At 41.5% G+C, this 21,097-nt stretch overlaps 1 protein-coding gene across 1 annotated transcript in view; it reads right to left on the bottom strand.

Annotated features, from left to right (window-relative positions):
- Positions 1-21,097, bottom strand: part of LOC115409809 (CUB and sushi domain-containing protein 3-like) — a 160,823-nt gene that overhangs the window by 6,167 nt on the left and 133,559 nt on the right. Inside the window, exon 4 of the mRNA XM_030121087.1 lies at positions 12,083-12,278. Within this exon, the coding sequence (XP_029976947.1) occupies positions 12,083-12,278 (196 nt within the window). The remainder of the gene's footprint in view (positions 1-12,082; positions 12,279-21,097) is intronic.

Raw genomic sequence — 21,097 nt, 5'->3', positions numbered from 1 at the left:
AAAAAAAGCTGCAAAGTCAGGTCCACAGCAAAACACTGCTCGCGCCACATGATCATATACTGATATAACCTCAGAGCTGGCCTCAGACGCACCCTTGGTTCAACAGCTTTTTGAAACGTCTTTCAGGTGTTGAAATAAAGACCACTGTCCTCATATCTGACATCCCTGTCAAGCCGGTAATCTCTTTCAGTTTTTAGATTCAGCTCACTGTTCATGCGAGTAATATATCTAGAGGTCTTAGAACTGCGTAGTTTGAGGACTCACTGCGTGGATAAAGTTATCAGCTGTGAGATATTGCTGTGACCTAATCTGTACATTATCCCTCTGAATTTGAGCGGTCGTATTCATAGTTAACTTTACACATGAGGAGCAAAAACACTCAGAACAACACGTGGGTAGCAGTCGGGTCATCCAGGACCTTGCAGGGACCACAGCAGTGGTTTTCACCAGCTCACTTCTTTATCCCCTGGGCTATCACTCCCCCAAAATAACTAATAAATCACAAATGTGCAAGAATTATTTGCTGTCACGTTAGATAAATGGCTACATTTCATAGCAAAAATGATGCCCTTATTACCTTTCTAAAAGCAGAATTATTGAGCAAGTCTTTGTATTAAATCACATTGATTGCAGTGGTTGTATCTAATGAAGTGGCCGCGAGTGCACATTAGCAATTAATTTAAGCAAATTAACTTGACTATTCGCAAAGTATGTCCTTTAGGGGGAAGAAAAGTCAGATTTACGGGAGCGCACCTGGCACCAGGATGTAATATAGCAGATCAGAAGCTTGTGGAGGTGAGTCACCTTGCAGCCACTGTCTATGGCTCATAAATGGCTGTGCTTCAAGTCTTCATCACACCTGCAATGTACAGCCTCGCCCTCAGTCCCCCCAGTCCACTGAAGCTGCACCAGCTTCAGTATTCACTTCAGTTGAATTATACATTCTGTGATGTTTTTTTTTTTCATTTTCTTTTCACATTCCTAAGAGAGTTTGGCAGTTGGAATTCATACTAAAGAGTTGAAGTCTTACGGTGCCAGGTAGATGTTTTTCATTTGATGATCAGTCTTTATATCTATTTGCAAAATCTGAACTGTAAACTGACAACAAATGCAACTCTCAAAATATGCTTCATTCAAATAATTTGTCTGTTTAATCTCACTTTGTTTTCTTTCCAAATATGGATTCTTTAAAGAAAAAAAAAATCCCCTGGTCAAACGTTTTTTCCTGCTGCTACACCCTCTCTGCTGTGGCTGCACAACTATTTGAAGTCAAGCTGGAGTTATCAACAGCAGATCAGGGCCAGACTGGAATGAACCGTCCTGTAGATAAAATCTGCCGCAGAAATGGAAACATTTGGATTTGAAGAGCAGCCATGATGACTAGAAGTGACCACACAATCACAAGATTAGTACATTAGGGTTTCTTCAAAAGACAGAGGAGCCATCTCATCGCAAAAGCAGGATTTGTTCAAATAAAGAATGTATGACTCCAATCAGCAAAGTAGTACCAAAGGATGAGTTTGAAAGGATGAGTGGTGACATTTGATACACTTTTGTGGAGGGAAAACAAGCACTGAAAGCACCGAAGGGATGAAACATACAAGTATCTTATTTTTAGTGAGGATGAATTAAAAATATGGAATAAAATAAAAAGCTGATTTCTTCATGGATCCACGATTATCATTTGTGGCAGGAAAAGAAAGATGTACAGAAAGATCCAGAGAGGAGAGAAAGATACAGCGAGAGTGGAACATGGTGAAGACATTACTTAGATATTTCTGGGACATTTTGCCCATTTTACAGATGAACATTTGCACTAAAGCCACTTCACCTCGATGGCACAGAAGCAGCACTCTATTCTTCAGAGACAAGCAGAACTTTCTTTTTTGAGTAGTTTGAACAGAAAACCGTTTAGACTCCAGAATACAAATGAACCTGAATGTACCGTAAACTGACTGACTTGTGGTGTCATGATTTTGGACCAAGTAATAAGTAAGTGAATTAAAAAAGACTTTATAATTAAACTTTATAGTTTAATTATAGTCATTGTTAGTGTAAGTGCTATTTAGACCTATGTGGTTATAGGCACATGCTGCACTATGCAGCTTTGGCATCATGCTGTATTCATTAGAGCAAGAGCCGCCGATTTCACCCCCTTCATTAGCGCAGAAACTGTAGTCATGACAACTACTGTTAGAAACTTACCCGCCATCTGATTCTTTCTTCCGTTGTTTCGTTCATCCTTTGCCATACACTTCCATTCATATGCACCATTGCAATTAAACCTGGTTTTTGAGTTTTTCTCTCGCTGTGCTGTGATTGTCCTCCATGTGTCTGGATGTGTCAGATTATACATGGCTTAATTTCACGGTTAAAATACTAAAAAAAACTATAATCATTTGAGCTGCAAACAGCCCAGACATTGAGTGACACCAGCACTATAGCTCTCAAAGGAGCTTTTGTGAATTAAACATGCTCTTTATTTCTCTGACAGGAACGTTTCAGACAATGGCGTTGAGAAAGTTTGCAGCTTCACAAAAGTAATACTTATACGTGTTTTCAAAGGGTCCCAGTAGGAAAGCATAACTCCTCAAGTAACTCACTTACAGTATGAGGCTCTTTTACGGTGGAGCGAATTTTGCCCCATGCTTTATTCATGGATATAGATGGCTGAAGTGATTTAGGGTTTTTGCAGTCTTGCTCTATGCAGAGTCGGGTCATGGCGGGCTGGAACATATCCCAGTGGACTCGTAAGGCAGGGTACGTCCTGAACAGGACACAAGGTCACCGCAGGAATGACACACACACAGACAAACAATCACCCTTACACACAAACGCCCATGGGAGAAGGAAAACGGCCTATTAGCCTACTATTCAAACAGGCATAAAGAGAACACGCAAACTCCACATGGAGGGGTGGAAACATCAAATTTATGAGTAACTGAATCATTGCGTATCTTAGTTTGTCAGAATTGTTGCTGAAAATGTTAAAAAAAAAAATGGGGGCATTTTATTTTTCCATTTCTCTCTCTCTGCTCTCTGATTGCAGGAGTAGATTCTGGTATGCAGTGTTGGGCAGAGGCGGCGAATCATCTGCAATCATTCCTGCTTCAAATACTTCAAACTCGCCGTGCGGCCAGATTGTCAGCGTCTCAGTCCGTCGCGCTCCAGCCGTCTTTTAAGACCACGCTCTTATTCCTGAAGCTTCTGCTAATTCCTTTTCCCCCTGCCGGCCGTATTCCCTCTCCCATCTCGTGCCTCCGTCCTGGAGGCGCTGGATCAGCTCAGTGCACCTCAGTACTCTGCTCCCCCCTTCGGGCGAGCGTCTCCTCTGCCAGCCCTCCTGCCTGTTCTGCTCCATTTCCCCTCACCTGTCTCAGCCTCGGACTCTGGCTCCGAACTCAAAGCCTTTGAGTCTCGCCGGGCTCCACTGGCACCCTCAACGCACCCACAAGACCCATCTGATCAAACAACAACAGTTGGTCAATAAACTATTTTTAATTCTCCTACTTCAAAATGTTTCTCTTCGGCTCTATTCCTGTTGGCTTATCTCAAAGCAAAACAGAGTATTTCAGACCGGCCAGATGCATTTTATCAAAATGTTTGATTGAAAGTTAATTAACTACTTTATCGATCTATATTATATGCCCGATTTATTCGGAGGTGGAGTCACAGGTGGCTGCCTCCGTTGTGCCTCTGTTGCGGCCGCCAATGCTGGCACAGAAGACTTGAAACAAACATTTGATTCTTGCCTCCGTGCCATTCGCACAGACAATGAGGCAGAATAAAGGCGCGATGGCCATAAAAGAATGGCTTGCCTGAAAGAGGCGAAGCGATACAGACAATTAGCCACACACACTCACACCTACAGCCAAATTAGAGTCACCAATTAGACACCAATGTCACACGTCTTTGAAATGTGAGATGAAACCGGAGCACCTGCAGGAAATCCACCAAGGCACAGGGAGAGCGTCCAATCGCCACATAAAAACCCCGCACTAATTCAAAGCCATGATATCTTACTATGAGCGGTGCCACATGCTGCTTTTGCGTATGTTATCTCAATAATGCATAGCGGTTTAAAGTTGGACCTGCTGTTTGCTGGTATTTCCACCCAGGAGGGAAGTGTGCTTTCATACATCCACAGATTCAAGAGGGCCTCCCGTCTGGCCCGCTGCCGGCAAGGCGTCGGGACAATAGTTTGGAAAATGAAGGGTGGAAGAAAGCCTGCGGGGTGGTGGCAAACTAAGAAAAATTCTTTCAGAGCCTTTTTCAAGCAAGTTTTTTTGCATTTTAATGTCTGAAAGAAAGTCGTGACACATTTTTTTTTCTTTTTTTTACAAAATCATGCATTTCAGGACTGAATTTATCAACAATGTAAAGGAATTCAGTCAAACTATGAAATATGCTCCACCGCAAAACAATAAAGGCCAGACTAAAGGTCTTGTCTACAGGCTGAAACATTTTATGGAACACCTTTCAGTTTGTGTTTTTCAGGAGATCCAAAGAGAATAACATAGAAGATGTGATGCACAGATAGTGTATTAAAATAAAAGCTTCGCAGGAGAACAATCTGCTAGAAACAGTGCTACCTCTAAGTGTGATGACATGGAGCTTGCTGTGTTGGAGGAGGAAGTTGTCAAAATATTGAAAAGAAAAAAATGCAATTTGGGAAGCGATTGTTCACTTAGTCAGAACCGGAGCCTCAGAAGAAATTCAGAAATAATGTGCGTGTGAATGTATGACACAAAAATTATATTAAAAGACAGTTTTTTTTGTGTTAAAAGTCATGTCGAGCCCGCTGAGGAGATCTGCAGCATATCTGTTAAAAAGCTTAGTTAACTTGCAGATCACTTTGAGACATTCCACGCAGAGGCATTCATAAACAACTCAAATGTTTTCAGATGTTGTAAATCGCATTACATAGGGTAAGCACTGGGCTTCACACTTTTAAGGTAGTAATGCATGATATATGTGTCATCCTCTGTGCATCCCCTTCATAAATAAGCTTCCACGTGTGTGCTTGTGTGTGTGTGTGTGTGATATCAAGTTTGCCTTCATCTTTATGCAGGTCTGGATAAAGCTCCTCCAACAAGGTTCTAGTGGCCCAATGGTTTTGCTTTGGGCCAAAATCAACCTTTCGTAGCCAAAAAAGCATAAATTCTACTGTGTGATTTATGTGTTAAATGGAAAATGATTTGTCTGTGTGTGACAGATGTAGATGTGTGTATTTCATCACATTCATATTCACCACCAACCCAGTCTAAATCATCTCCACCCACCCAGATTCAATCACAAGTTTTGAGAGTTCGAGGAAGACTGCGTTTCTAAAAGAAGAAGATGGAGCGTGCACGTTCATCTTGTGCGCTCTATAAACAAACAGAAGAGGACATGGCCTCATCAAACCAAATAGCATCAGTAGCTTCTGCAGCACGATGAGCTGATAGGCATATTTTCCTGTCTGAAAAGGTATTTTACTTGTCTGGGACAATCGGACAAGCGCTGATATCGAGTCCTGCCCATGAAGAGTGCATGATTCATGGTTCAACTCGGGGATTTTCAGGTAAAAACTGTTATTTGGAGGCCAGGAACCCAAAACAAAATATTTGGATGCCTAACCAGCATGTTTTTGGGTGGCCAGAATTGGTTTTTAGTTCCAAAATCCACAATAGTTGTTGAAATCTGTCCTGCAGAGGGAAAACTTCACTGAGGAAAAACTGTAATGTCTTTGTCTACGGGAAAGAAGTTCAACAGCAGAGCCGTGTGCAGGTTTTTCGTGCTGGGACTGCAGCTCATGGTGCTCACCTCTGACGGGTTGGTGGGACATTAAAGGGAAACGCTCGGCCTGCCTGCATCAGTCAGCAGTTATTCTGAACTTCCTACATCAAAGAATAGAAGGATCTCTGTGCAGACTGATAAACCTATATATATTGTTATATTTCAGTACGCCGATAATAGCTGCATTTCCTCAATGTGGTTATTGCTCATAGCATGAACACTGCAGGCCGGAGGAGAAAGATTTTAAATCATTAGAAAATCTGACATTAAAAACTATTTAGTATTTAAAGAGGTGAAAATAAGGTTTTTTCGGTCTGAAGTTGAAATGAAGTTCACGAGGTGAAAACAATTAAAGTCCTTTGAGCAGATTCTGAAACTTTTAAACCAGTGTAATACTTTGAAGAAAAGTGAGCCGAGTTTCTACTTCAAAGAGGCCCGTCAACCGGAGGCGTACATTATGGAATCTAAACTTAGCTTCGGATTTGTTCTCAAGATGCCACTCCAGTGTTTATTGTATTTATTTATTTATTTTTTACATTTTAGGCAGAGTAAGAATAGTAACGCTATTCATCACAAGTGGCCGATCAGACCGCAGCAGAATTGGTGCTACTATGAGCTCCGCCAATAATCTGCACGCTCCCGTGAACACACAAAAACATGCGCGCGAGCAGCAGCAGCAGCCTCGATCTCGTTATGCTGACTACACACAAACAGCACACACACACACACACACACACACACACAAACACACACACACACACCACACACACACACACACACACCACACACATTCATTTCATTTCCGTTTCTCAGCCAGTCTAATTTCAAGTTTTGTCAGAACACATTATTACTTTTTCAATTTCAAATAACCCATACTTCCTCTCCCGCCTCTTCCCCCGACTCTACATCCCCCCCCCCCCAACGTTTTCTCCCTTTTGTGTGAGCCATCTTCTTCCTTCTCCTCCTCCTCTCCTCTCTCCTCTTCAGACCATCTTATAGCGGCATTAAGATATTTTACAAAAAGTAATTTGTGTCCATCGCCTCGCCAGAGTTATTCGCTGTATATGATGGGAAACAGGAGTAGTTTCAACCCACGGTTTTCCTTTCCACATTTTCACCGCAGCTTGTCTTTCCTGTTGCACGGAAATTTACCCACAGTTTTCACTGAAGCTCTCTGTCTTGCTCTCTTTCACTCAAACCGCCCCCACCCGACAAACTTGTGCACAGACGTACCCAGCCCATGAATATTCATTCAGTTTTTTTTTCTTTCTTTTCTTTTTTTTTTCTTTTTTAAATCTGTGGATCATGATGGAATTCTCTCGCCAGCTCCACTCCCCGTGTATCTGTGAAGGTGGATGCCTTAATGCTGAAGGATATTCTGGCCTGTAAATAATTTCTGCACCAAGTCAGCTGGAGTGAAATACTGACATTCATACATAAATGCACAAATGCACTCAGAGATTCCCACAGTAAGCGAAGCACACACCCACGGCTTCCTACAGCATTGTGGCAACATGATGTCCCATTATGCGGCTCTATGCTACTATTATACTTTAATTTGTTACTATGTGATATTAATGAAATTGACACTGGTTGCATTTCAAGGGGTATTTGTTTTACTGACCAGAGTGAATGTATTATTAAAGATCTAGACAGTGCCGGTGTGCACCTGTACACACATGCAACAACACTCAAGTCCTATATTTTATAGAAGTAGTAATTCAGTGTTAGGTTAGGGTTAGGGTTAGGGTTAGCAATCCTTTTTCATTGCTTATCTTTTCAGTTAAACTTTTGTAAATTGATGAAAAGGTGGATTGCTATCTGTGCGAAATTGAATGCACTACTGTCTTGACGTTGTCATTTAATTAAAATTATTGGAAAATCTCAAAGGAAGTGTTTTGAAAGTCGGAGTAAAAACGGTTCAAATACCCTTTATACTGCATAGTAGACAAAAAAAGTTATGCTTCAAAACTGTTTTAAACTGAGGTCTGGGGTCAGTGCAGTCAAATAGGACTTTTGAGAGTGTTGAGAGTGCATCCATGCATTTTTTTTTTTTGTCAACGGAACAAGTTTTTTAGTGTAGTTCAGGATTTCCCAAAAGACTGAAATAAATAGGGCATATTGAGTATAAAGAGACAAACTCAGTTCTTGTAAACAAAAATATTAGCAGTGGGACATTATAACACGGTTCCCCTCATACTAACAGCATCGTAAAATGATGTCTCTGTGAAGCCTCATTATGGGAATTGCACGGCGTTCGGTGAGAGCAGACTTTTCTGTGCTTGTTATATCTAATTTGCAATGTGATTGCTCAGTGGTTAACAATTAACACTGCACTAACTAAATGAAGGCGACAGTGAAAGGGACACCTGTACAGCGTGACGTCTTACTTTACAGCATTAAGTTGAACGGAGAAGTTCATCGCATCAGAACAGACGGACTGCTTTTCAGTATCTGAAGCCAAGTTGTATTTTAGACAATGACTTCAGTTTAAAACAAAAGAAGTGATGTGTTAATGTAAACGTTTTTGATGTGAATGTCCATATTTCTTCTTTTTTTTTTTTTGTTCCTTCTATAATCAAGATCAAAAGATGGACGTGAAAAGAGAGCGGCATTTTGCCACTTTGAAAGATCCGGGGTCTGTATTCATCCCATTCTCATTCTTAATTACAACATAAATATTGAGCACAGTGGGCTCCATAGGTTTGTGGCTGAATGAAAACGGGGACAAGATTAATGACATGCAAAGAGTTAGAGAAAAGGAGAGAGAGAGAGAGAGAGAGAAAAAGAGACAGAGCACATTTTCTATGATATTGCTAAAAGCATTGCATTTCAAGTCATTTGATTGCATGACTGAATAATTGATAGAAAGCTATTACGGCTGTATGAATGCCTCTAGGTGTCACCACACATACACACCAGAGGAACTAGTACACAACTGCATGTGTGTGTGTGTGTGTGTGTGTGTGTGTGTGTGTGTGTGTGTTTTCGTTTTCTCCCTTCATGTGCGTAAGTGCAAAGAGGTGTGAATAGTTGTGTATGTGTGGGTTTCTGAGTTGGTGTGAAAGTATTAGTAGCTTAGCTCCTCTTAGCCTTCCTGACAGAGTGACAGAGACATTGCTAATCCAGCAATGACAAGTTGCCATTTCCCCTGCTTCCCTCTTTACTCTCCCCTCCCCTACCGCCCCCCTTCTCCCCCCCCCCCCCCCCTCCCTCCCCAGACCCAAATTACAGTTCGCTGCACAGTGAGGTACGCTGTGCCACAATGCGGCACGTCGTTGAATGCTTTGTACGGGCTTGCATGGGCTGGTCGTGAACACAAAGGCAAACCTAAACACTGGAAATGATGCAGTATGCAAGCTGGAATCGTTTCTGTGCTTCGTGCCTACACACACACACACACACACAAACACACACACACACACATATGCAAAGGTTTCAATGACTGCCACACTGTGCACACTGACCAGCCAGGATAATTGCAGCACATAACGTAACAAGGCCGTGTGATTATATTCTAACAATTAGTTGTAATTTTAAACGGTTTGGATGGAAGAAAAAAAAAAAAAAGATTTTAATTCAGAGACAACCTAAACTAAATAGCAGGATAAAACACTGATATGAGATCATAACTTGGGAGATACGCTTTAATTACACACCTTGTTCTTTATATAATGAACCATCTGTGAAGGTAAATTATATGTTTCATATCATATGTTCATATCATCATGGAACATAACACATTATGTGTTCTTCTTTATAAAAACAAGATATAAAGATAAAGTCTATGATGACCTGTTCAACTTAAAGTGTGCAAGATAAACTGTAGCTTCTCGGATCTGCTGTTCCTTGCTGACATTTATTTCCTTTGAATACCAGCAGGAATTAATTGGAGGCAGAGCAGATATAATGTTTGCTTCATGATGAGTGGGTTAATTTTCTCTTATTAAAGGTCTTATATTTTACAGTTCTTTTAGATGCCACTTGTCCAAAAACACTGAATGTAAAGTGTATTGCTCAGAATCCCATCTTGGTCTCAAATCATTGCATGTCTGAATATGTTGCTTAGTTTGGTGGTATGTGTTGCTGCAGTTACTACCAAGACTAGCTCCTGCTAACTGTAACAATAATTGTGATGGTTTTTCATATTGTACAGAATCTATTCAGTATATCAGGTAGGCAGAGCTCATCTCTCTGGGGGGTGGGGTACTGGTCATTTCCCTTTCTTACGTGGTCCAAGAAAAAGCTCTGCCTCACTCGAATGAGCACATATTCGCTAAAAAATGGTGCAAACAAGTGATGGAGATGACAGTTTTTCACTTCTGGAGCCTCACACACAGGCGTGGGACATATTTACTGTTAGAAAACCATTCTAAAGTGAATTTTACATAACGTGTGGCCTTCAAGTAACAAAGACCATTCAATGTCTGAAATGTATCTTTTTTTTTTTTTTTAATAAAACAGCAATATGGTTTACAGTCTTGACACCGCAGGTTTGGTGGAACTGATTGTGTTTTATCAGTTTATCTATCAGCTTTTGACTTTTACATTCTTATTCAGCTTCACGTATGGGTCAGTAATTCAGCCAATACTATTTCATCCGTCCCCTCCAGGAACCGAGTCGTGTGTATTTAAAATGTTTGTCCACAAATGAGTAAAACCAAAATCCAATAAGGACTATCTAGCCTGAAATGAGTTTTCTTTGCTTGATCGGGTTAGTCCTGCTGTTGATGAGTTTTGTCTCCAGCCATCATCCGCGATGCTTCGGGTCTGATTTGCTGTCAGTCCCTCTCAGCGTTCGATGTGAAGTGTGACCGTGAGTACAACTTCAGAGAAGGTTTCCCTGAGGTAGATGCTACAGAGATCTATAGCTCCAGTGCTTTAAGTCATTGTAAGCAATTACCTGCCTTCCATCCTTACAGCGGTTGGTGGTATCTCTCTTGTTTATCTCATCTGGCTTATATTGTTCTTGCATCGCTAAAGAGTGCAGATACCTGCAAGACATCCAAGTTCAATACTGCGAATACACCCACCGCTGGAGACCATGGCGTTCAGGTCTCTGATGCAACACACTTTAAAGGATGCTGTTGTTCTGCATGGCGAACCATGTCGCTCATCAGGATGTACAGTTTATTTCGGAGGGATTGCCAAGTTAAGTCAATGACTTAAAAGCTCTAATCAACAGAAACATTTCAAACTAAGTTCAGTGGATGTGTTTTACAACATAGATTATCTAAATATTGAATTTTTGATTTTTTTCAAGTCACATATGAGGAAAAATCTCAGTGAAGACAGGAACTGTAATTCCAACACTGATTTACAAACGAAATATCAAAGATGGTTAGTGGAAAATATGAACGCAAGAAAAGGCCAAAGAAAAGGGAGTCAGTGTCAAATGAAAACTAACATCTCAAGGTAGTGCTGTACACTGCATGGGTACGAGTTAAAGGACTGAAAAGCAAGTTATGAAATAGAAATAGTGTTGAAATGGTGTGGTACATTGGTTCAGAATTCAGGGTCAACAGTGAAAAAATACTTTTTTTTCCTTTTAAACTGTGGGGAGCAACAGAAGTTCAGCACTTCAGTATGTAGAGAGATGGAGAGGAGTTTAAAATACAACATGGCGTTCACTCTGCTGTCAATCTGTGTTTATATGAGCGGAACGACATCACAGTGTGTTTTAAAATGTTATATTTGATCATATTTGCTGTTATCACATTTATCCCAATAAAGGTGTTTTTTTTGTGTTTTTTTTTTAATTTGCATGCACATATAAAACCCACTATAGCCTATACTGTTTATGCTACCTCCTATATGATTCTACAAGGTTTTTCCTCGTGTCGGCCTTGTAGCACGGCACGCTGCGACGGATGAACCTCCCAGAATCCAGGCTGGACCATCCAGTAAACTTTGTTTATTTGTCCCAATTCAACGCTCATCCTTGGATTATAAAGCCGAGCATGGAAGGTACATTTTCACACTCTCTCTCACACACATATAGACACAAACACCACAAATCAATTAGATTGTTTGCTATCACAGATATACATGACCATATACAAACACACACACTGTCTGTCTGTCTGTCCATGTCTCGCACAGACATATTTAGGAAGTACACATGAAGAGTATGAAGAGATTTTTCTATATATGCCTCATTTTGATAAATAACATTATGAGAACTCTGTACTGATATTGCATCCTTTGAAAAACAAATTTACTCAATTATCTGAAGGCACGTGTTGAATCAAGAAGAAAACTTTTCATAGTTCCTGTCACACAGACACATACAGGTAAAACATACCTCGATATAGGAGCAGGAAAGTCCCAGACAGCAGCATTCCCTGCGTTAGTGATGCAGGTGAGCGTGGCGTGGCCGTCTAAGACATAGCCAGGAACGCAACTGTAGCGCACACGGTCCCCCACAGCGAAGCGGCCGCCGCCGCTGAGGACCGCTTTGGGCGGGACTCCAGGATTTCCACAAGAGGAACTCTGGAGTTCTGTTGGGGGAGAAAAACAAGTGGGAGAAAAAGAATTTAAGGAAGTGCTGCGTGGAAACGTAGTGTGCCTCTGAGCAAAATTTCATCCATCCATCCATCCATCCATCCACATTTCAAAATGTATTTTTCATCATCCTCTGTCCTCTCATTGTATGACTTGACTGAGTCAGTCTGTAATTTAAACGTTGGTGTTTAACCGGTGGCTATATGCGCATAAGAGCCCCACTCGAATATACAGATATGAGCACATATAACTTCAGTAGTTATGCGTTGGCCTTTGAGCATTTCCAAATTGACCTATAGCCCTCTGGTGGGTGCACAGATGGAGCATCAGAGCTGCCGCTGCTGCTCTGCTAATGTTCTGCTCGCACTGCTCTTGTGTGTGGAAATGGTGTTACAGCCCCAGTCCACAGGTCCCAGCGCGTCTGCCATCAAGAACAGTTTCATGGTCAGAAAAGCAAGGCGCTTGAATTGTGGTGATGTGCTTTAAATACATCATTAGAGCCTGTTGTGAAACGATGCCCCGAGCGCCGACTTCACCAGGATCTTAAGCCTACAGGTTCTTTATATAACTAAGTCCAAGCATGATGGTAGTAAAGAAACATTTTGATTACTCCTCCCCTGTCAAAACCCACTGAGCTTGAGAGGGGGGGGGGGGGACCAAGGAAGGGAATGAGAAAGTGTCCTAATTACATTCTTCCCTCTAGATACATTACAGTTTCTGTGCCAAAGACATATGCCAACTGTAATGCGTATACAACTACCACACATACAGAAATGAGAGAAGCAGAGCAGAGAGTGAGAGAGGGGGAGAAGAGGGGTATTACAAGCTATAAAACAGGAAGTAGATGAGAGCACGGAGACCAACTCTGGTCTTATTGTTTGAACTGATTGATACAACTGTGAAGCTGTTCAGACGATACGGTGTTAGGGAGGGGGGGGGAAAGGGAAAGCAGACAGATGTGGAGGAGAGGGAGGCAATAGAGCCGGTGAGGGGGTGCTGGGGCAGCCAGGAATTGGGGATGCTCAACATGATAGATAGAACGATGAAACTGCTACGACACTGGGACCAGGAGAGAGGTGAGAGGGGAACAAATGGAAAGGAATCAAATGAGAAAAGGATGGAAAGCAGCTGAAGACGGGCAAGTTTGCCTCTAGGAATACAATGTGAAGGTAAAACTGCACTTATTCTCAAAGTGCCACCAGAAAAAAGAAACTAAACATTTAAATGGTCAAATGAAAAGAAAGCTGTCAGGGATTGGTTTTCATATTCACAGCACAATGTGTAATTATCATTAACAATGTGGTACAAGGGCAGGAATTACTTGAGATCATCAAACAGACCGACTTTTAGTGACTTTAATAATGTAGGCCGGCTGATTCATTTATTAAAAAATCACTTTACTGTCATATCTTCTCAATTACAGCCTCCTCCCCCCTCTTTTCCTTAAGTGGTCACACAACAAGCTTCAGTGTTTTATTATTAGTATGCTTCTAAAATGTGACAAGGTCTGCTGAAGCAAACCTAATGGGCCGTTTGAAAATAGATGCAACTACAACAGACAAAACTTAATAACTGAATTAGGTTTGTATCTAAACGAGAGTCTTTTGGCATCGACACACAAACAAAACAACACAAGCACCCCCTCCTGTGCCCTAATTCCTCATAGAAACTCTGTGTAAGGCTTTTCTTTGAGGATATATTTACTTCTGCTGCACACAGAGTATGACCCCCCCCCCAAAAAAAAAAAAAAAAAAAAAAACAGGCAGGAAAATCGTTTTCACTAAAGACCCTGCTAGACCCGCCTCCAGCTGCCATCCTCCTTATCTGCACACACACAGTGACACAGAGACTCGCACGCTGACAAGACACACTTGGACACGAGCACACATGCGCGCACGACACACACACACTCACACACAACCACACACACAGCAAATGAACCAGAGTCATTCATCACTGTGGCGCCTCCCTGCGCTGCATTGTGATTGGATGTCAGTTTGGCCCTAGTGTTGCGACCTGTGGCCTATCGATTTTGCCAGTCAGCGTGGCCCCCGCTAAGTGTCTGGATGTTTGTTGTTCAGGATCGTATCACGCACACATTTACTCCCAACATCCCACACACACACACACACTTTCACATTAATGTGCCGCTGGCCACACACACACACACACACACACACAACCACTTTTCCATTTTAAATACTAAGCTGCTCACTTTTTTTAAATCATTCTACTGCGACGGCGTCCTGTTTTCCTTCTTTATGTTTCTTTATTTCTACTCTTGTTCAGCTTCTTACCTGCATCCATTTCCACCTCCTTCATTTATCTTTCATTTGCATGCCTTTTATCCTCCTCGCCCCCTCCTGGGTATACTCCTCCACCTCGTTTCTTCCTCCTCAGCTAAACAGTGTAATGGCATGCCAGATCCTCGTTTGCTCCTCTGTTCCTATATCACCCTCCTTGTCTATCCTTCACTTTTCTTTCTTAAAGCACTTTATTGAGAACATCACATAGTTTCATTACGCTAGTTATTCAGGAGCCAGAGGCTACGCCACACTCCTTTCCATGCTTTATTGCCGCCTGCTCGCTCTTATTTATTCTCTCATACCCGCACTTCTTCCTCCTCCCATTTTTCTCCCTCCATCTATCTATCTCTGCCTCTCCTCCCCGATCTCAGGCTCTCCCCGGTTTACCATAACCATGATTTCGGTCTCAGTTGTTTCATTACAGGCCGCTGGTTTTATGGGCCATCTGTAGAACTATTGGCATTGTCACATAGGCTTGCATATATAGGGGCGCGCCAAAGCTTGCATGCCAAGGAGGACAATACAGCTTCCCTACACACACAACACACACACACACACACCAACACATGCACACACACACGCGCACACACAAAACCATTTACCTGGCTTTTATTTCTCCCTAGATAAGCAATTACAGCTGAGTACTGGTACAGACTAGTGGGTGAAAAGCAGCGGAAAATGATAGAAAAAAGAAAAAAAAAAAAAACAACCCCGAAAGTACATCGCTATGCTTTCAGAGTTTTATAGTGAGACAGATGACCTGCATACTAGAAGATAAGAGAGGGGGAGTAAAGGACAGCACCTGATGGGGGGGACCGACGCTGAGAGGAGGAAAGAAAAAAAAAAATGGGTGACACAGACAGAAGGGTGATTCAACATGATTGGATGATTTGCACCTCAGTCAGCAAGAACTTCAATAAAAGATGAACTTTTTTTTTTACTCTCGATCAGAAACAATGTGGGAACGCTTGAATAGAAAGCATAGAATCTGTTACACGGAGTCATCTGCATGAGTTTCCAGTGGCTACACCTGAAAAATGGTTTTTTATTCATGAATTCTATTCAGGACATCGCCGATAAAAAAGTTTATAGGGACTGCAGTGACCCGAGCCCAGCAACCAAGTGTTTGGGGGCATTTCAATATCTGAAAGGTTTCACTTGCGTTCAACTTTTAAGGCAGTGGCCTGTCAGTGTAATTTATTCAACACTTTGAAACACTCTTTAATGGTGATGTGAATGACTTTAGCCATAAAACATAAGACATGTTTTATGGCTAAAGTATGATAAGTTAATAACATTTTATGGTTGGAGTTGCACATCGATATTGGAGTTTGGGAAGCCCTGCCTGTCAAAACCTGGTTCAATTTCTCAATGGCATGGGCTTGTTGTCATCAGGAAATTATTGCATTTTAAGATAAATCTGATTACAAAGCAATTGTAATTTGAGGTCCTGAGAGGTGTTCATTTCCGTCCATCCTGATGTTATGCAGCACTGTTGTTTCCACAGTGATGCATTCTGAAGGTTCATTTGTGCAGATATGATCATACAAGTAGATAACGGAGGCATTTGTTCCATTCCAGCTCACTCGCTTCTCAAACGTGTGACGAAATTAGGACAAAAGGTTCAGAGCCTGACATTAGCATTCAGACACGGCCTGGCAAAACGTGATTGGCAGCTTCCTGTTTGTGATGATAGATTGTCGCAGCCAGCCTCTGAAGTCACAGGAGTTAAATGTCATTTGCAGTCAGATGCGATCTTGTGGGGAAAATTTGATTTGAAGATATACACACCCTCTGTCGTAAAATCAACGGTGCAAACTGAGGGACTTATAAAGGAATACAAGAGAAAAATAATATTTCTTATATGTGGTTACTGTGTCCTAAAGTCATTTGAACATCAGCAGACCGGTAGTCGAGCCTCAGGTTTCAGGTTTGTCATTATCATTATGTTTAATTGATCACAACTAATGATAATGCTATACAATTGACATCACTATTGCTAATCATGTGCATGGTAATACAGCAGGTTTGCAATATGGGAAAAGATACTGAATAAGTTTGAGTTTGATACTGCAGTTTGGGCACATTTTCTAAACCTTAAATTCACTTTATGACTCTGCAAAATCTGAGGCTTAATTGAAGTTTGAGTAGCTGCACAGCAGCTCCGAAAGCCGAGATCTTTTGGATGAGAAGCTTAAGACTTCTTCACGCCCATTTGACTCAGTCAAAGTACATCCCAAACAAATCTGTCATCTTCAAAAAAAAAAGTTGCTGCTGTCAATCAGCAGCTGCACTGGGAATCAAGCCAGCTCCTCAGATCTGAGCTATGCCAGCTCCAAATAACAAGAATAGGATAATATGGAATTATTTTACATGCCTGTGTGCTTTTTATTCTAAAAAAGATTAATGCCAAGATGAAATATCAGCCGTTTTAAAAACTGTGACACCTTTCACTGCAAAAGCAGTGAGAGCATAAATGTATAAGTCTGCTGAAAGGTCTATTATTAAGAATCATGCTGAGCAGAGGCTGTGTTAAAAGACAGATGGATAGAAGTAAAGTTTTATCCCTCTCTGTTGTTATATGATGCACAAACCCACATGGTTAGGTAAGAGAAAGGCATATATATTCTTTTTTTAAACGAATAAGAGAAGCGCTAGAGCCACAATTATCTGATCCAATTTCAGAGTGTGCGTGTGACAGAGATGGACTAAATGGCTCACTAAAGTGGAGTTCATGAACGATCGCTGCTTGAGAGGAGCAGTGAGGCCAAAGCACATTTCCCTCTTCGTCGTGGGCAATCAAAAAGAACACAGTGTACCGAGAGGGCAAGCCAAATATGAAATAATGCATGTGGTACACTATGCATCCACAGTTCTGGCCTCCTTCAAACGCCGCTGTCCACGTCCAATAAGAAGAACAGCAGGCAGCGAGACTGCCAAGTCCATTTCAGACAGATTCCCTTTGAGTCCCGACTCGACTCCCTGTAGCGAAGCACGGCAAGTGCCGGCAACAAAAGCAGTCACTCACCACAGTGGGACCACTTCAGGTCGCCGTCTCATGAAGCAACTTTAAATTAACGACCACTGGGAAGTGCTTACTCTGGCATGAAAACATCTTAACTTTGAGGCTGAATTCCGCTCAAAGAGAAGAAGCACGCTCCCCAAATCTTTAGGCAACACACGGCATGTGTTTGATCTTATGCAGGTATGAGAACATTGAAGAATGCTTTTGTTTTCGCTACGGTCAGCCATGAATGATTGATTATCATCATTTCATTTCAGATGCTCCTATTTTATTTAATGACATCGTGAGAGAATAATGTCAGATAACTGTGATTTATAGTCGGCTTTACAATTCTCAGTACTTGTTTAGACTTGAGTACCTTAAAAATAATGCTTATGCAGTATTTTTGTAAACAAACACCCTTATTCTGCCTGTAGGACTGACTACAGGATAGGCGTACATGCGATTACACATCTAAAACATGGCTTGTCAAACAAGAGGTCGGGGCTCCATCAACTGGAAAACTGAGGGTCAAGGGGAATCCTGTTTATTTCTGAGAAGGAATTATGTTAAAAAAAAAAAAAAAAAGAAGTAATAACTGGCAAGTAAAATGATGAACCATTTTAATAAAACGCTTTCTTTCACTGAGTTAGTTGTAAATGTGGTGAGAAGGACTTTCAACCACGGATCATGCTTGGTAGGAACTTGACTAGTCCTAATTAGGCTTAGTCAACAGAGAAATTACTGGCTAGAAATACAGGAACAGTATCAAAGGTCCCATTCGTGCACCAATCATCCACTTCAGTAGTGATTACTTCCCCACTTAATGCCCTGACTTCCTCAATACTAAACTCTAGCTCTCCACTTGGTAAACCTGACCACTTGATCACGCTGCCATTTGTTTTACTTGCACCGCCAAAAACACACTGGTTCTTAATTGGCTCCTGAGAGATTATCTAGACAGGAAAGATTAATTGGACACGCAATATAGCAAAAGGTAAAATCTAAAATTCAAAAGTGAGCGACCCAGAAAAGGTTTATTTTCTGGCGTTGGTGTTTTGTTTGAGTGGTGCATCAGGCTTCACACGAGAGACCTGTGTTTGTGGTGCGTTTGTCACTAACATGAGCAGGTTAGTCAGTGTCTGACACACTATTTTTCAGAGCCAGAGCGAGCATATTTGGCAGTGTGAAGTGGTTCCTGATGCCAATGGGCATGGAATTACTCATAAAAAAATATTAATATTAACAAAAACTATGAAAGTGAATGATTTGGCTAATATTTGCCAAAGCCGGTTTCTCTCTTTTTCATCTGTTAAATCAACTCAGGAAGTTAAATCAGTTTAACTATCAAAAAAGGCTGGAGTGTGTTAAGTAAAACCCTTTGGCATTACCATGAAACAGCTACTTCTAAAATCACTATTTTCCACAGTGAAATTTGCTTTATCTTGGAAAACGAGTCAAGAATTGGAATAACAATATCTAGAAATAGCAGGCACACACATGCACTCACGCAATACTCACACCTCCCTTAAGAAGAGGCTTTTAAATGAGGATGGTTTAATTATAAGCAATTGAGATCAATTATGAAATCATTACAGGGGTATAAAGGACTAAGTGGCAGCAGAAGGCACATGCGTGTCAAGAGAGACAGAGAGATTCTGGTGGAGAGGTAAAGTTTTCAAAACAAAGCTCCTGGATAAAGTTAATGGGTGCTCAAACACACAACTGTGCTGCTTTTGCTTTGCTGATTATAACTTCAACATTATGGACTCAGAGGAGCTGAACACACGTCAAGAATTGTTCTTGATAAGCACTGGATAGGTGTTTCAATTTTTTTTTTTTTTTCCTGATATTGGTCAGCTAAAATAAAGATGCCAGGTAACAAAGATGCCACTTTTACATACATGAGACATGTGAGAATGTGAGAAGTGCCGCTCTCTTGGGAAAATTACGTGCAGATAAACTTTCATGTGACTGAAATGCAAAATTAGATACAACCAAGTGAGGAAGCAATTTAATGTGGCTGGGTGAATCCAGCTCTGGAAGAATAACCCCTGCCCAACACAATTACCTCCGTTTTGTGGATGGAATATCCATCTGAGGAGGCTAGTTGATGTTTTTTTTTTTTTCTTCTTACAGTCATGCAATTTCTCTGTATGTAATTGAATGAGCAGATAATGACGCCAGTCTGACTGCTCACAAAGAAACATGGGGGATGTCAATTATAAGCTCTTTACCTTCACTTCACCAATGTGTGTATGCACTCTGGTGCCTGTGTGTGTGTGTGTGTCTGTGTAGTTCTGCATGTATGTGATTGTGTATTTCCATGTCAGTGTGATTGTGCGGCTATAGCTCTTTGATGCAGTGATCAATGTTTCTCTGAGGCCTGGTTCAATAAACCATTAGATTTCCCCCTGAAGACATCCTGCCAACAGAACTTCATTAGAGCAGCACATACACATTTAAATAGGGACAAAAACAAAAACATCACACATATGCAGGCACAGACACACACGCACACACCTCTTTCTAACTGCTGTGTGTTTGCAGGCTGTCGCCATGAGGATTGAAGGAGATCATGGGTTAGTTTGTCTGCTTCTGCCTTTTTTTTTTTTTCCCCTCCTGTATCCACTGCTGAACGCTACAGTATCTACTATCGTTTGATCTAACCTGAAAGGACTGGCACCGTCTTTCTGAAGGCGAGAACAAATAAGCTCCATCAGACCTGATCAAACAACGCGGTGAAAGGTTCAGGAATTAAAGAGTTTTCACTCTTTTGCTGAACTGATTTTCCGCTGATGATGGTCAAATTACAGGAATGCCGTGGGGCTTTTGGTAACCGCAGTCTGCTTCGAGTTGGGAAATATAGCTCGTTTGGACCTCACAGGGAGAAGGTCTTGTGTCCGTTTTGTGTGGTGTTTGCATGTTCTCCCTGCATGTGCGTGGGTTTCCTCTCACAATTAAAAAAAAACAAAAACTTGCTCTGTGGGTCCCGTGGGTCCAGCTCCCTTCAAGCACCGTGTTTTGGCTGCTCACTAATGGGTCAGGTGCATAAAGGAGTTTCCCTGTTGGGGATTAATAAAAGGTAAGCTGATGATGATGATGGTAAAATATTCACACAGACGTACAAAAGCAGGCACATTGTTGTATTTCATGTAAGTTTGTTTGTACTCCTAAAAGTCTGACTGACCATGACTTCTTGCATTAGTGCTGCAGGACCAATTTCAGTCCTCCGCTTTGTCCAACTGAATCCCCTCTCCGTTGTCTCATGCATCCATCTCTCTCCTCCCTGCCTCTTTTCCTCTTTTCTTCTTTTATCTCTTCCCCCAGCCACTCCTCTCCATACTATTAATTAAAACTGTGGTGTGTATGTGTGCGTGTGTATGCGCGTGTGTACATCAGGCTTCAGTATTAATTAAAGGTGTGAATGCTAATTGGTCAGATCAATAACAGGTCGTTAGGCCTCGGGGGCTGACAGCCAATAGGAAATCGTTATGTGTCTGAC

This window comes from Salarias fasciatus, chromosome 22 (assembly GCF_902148845.1).
Source record: "Salarias fasciatus chromosome 22, fSalaFa1.1, whole genome shotgun sequence".
NCBI classification, from domain to species: Eukaryota; Metazoa; Chordata; class Actinopteri; order Blenniiformes; family Blenniidae; genus Salarias; species Salarias fasciatus.
The sequence above is the reverse complement of the archived record's forward strand: the minus strand, read 5'-3'. Positions and strand labels throughout refer to the sequence as shown.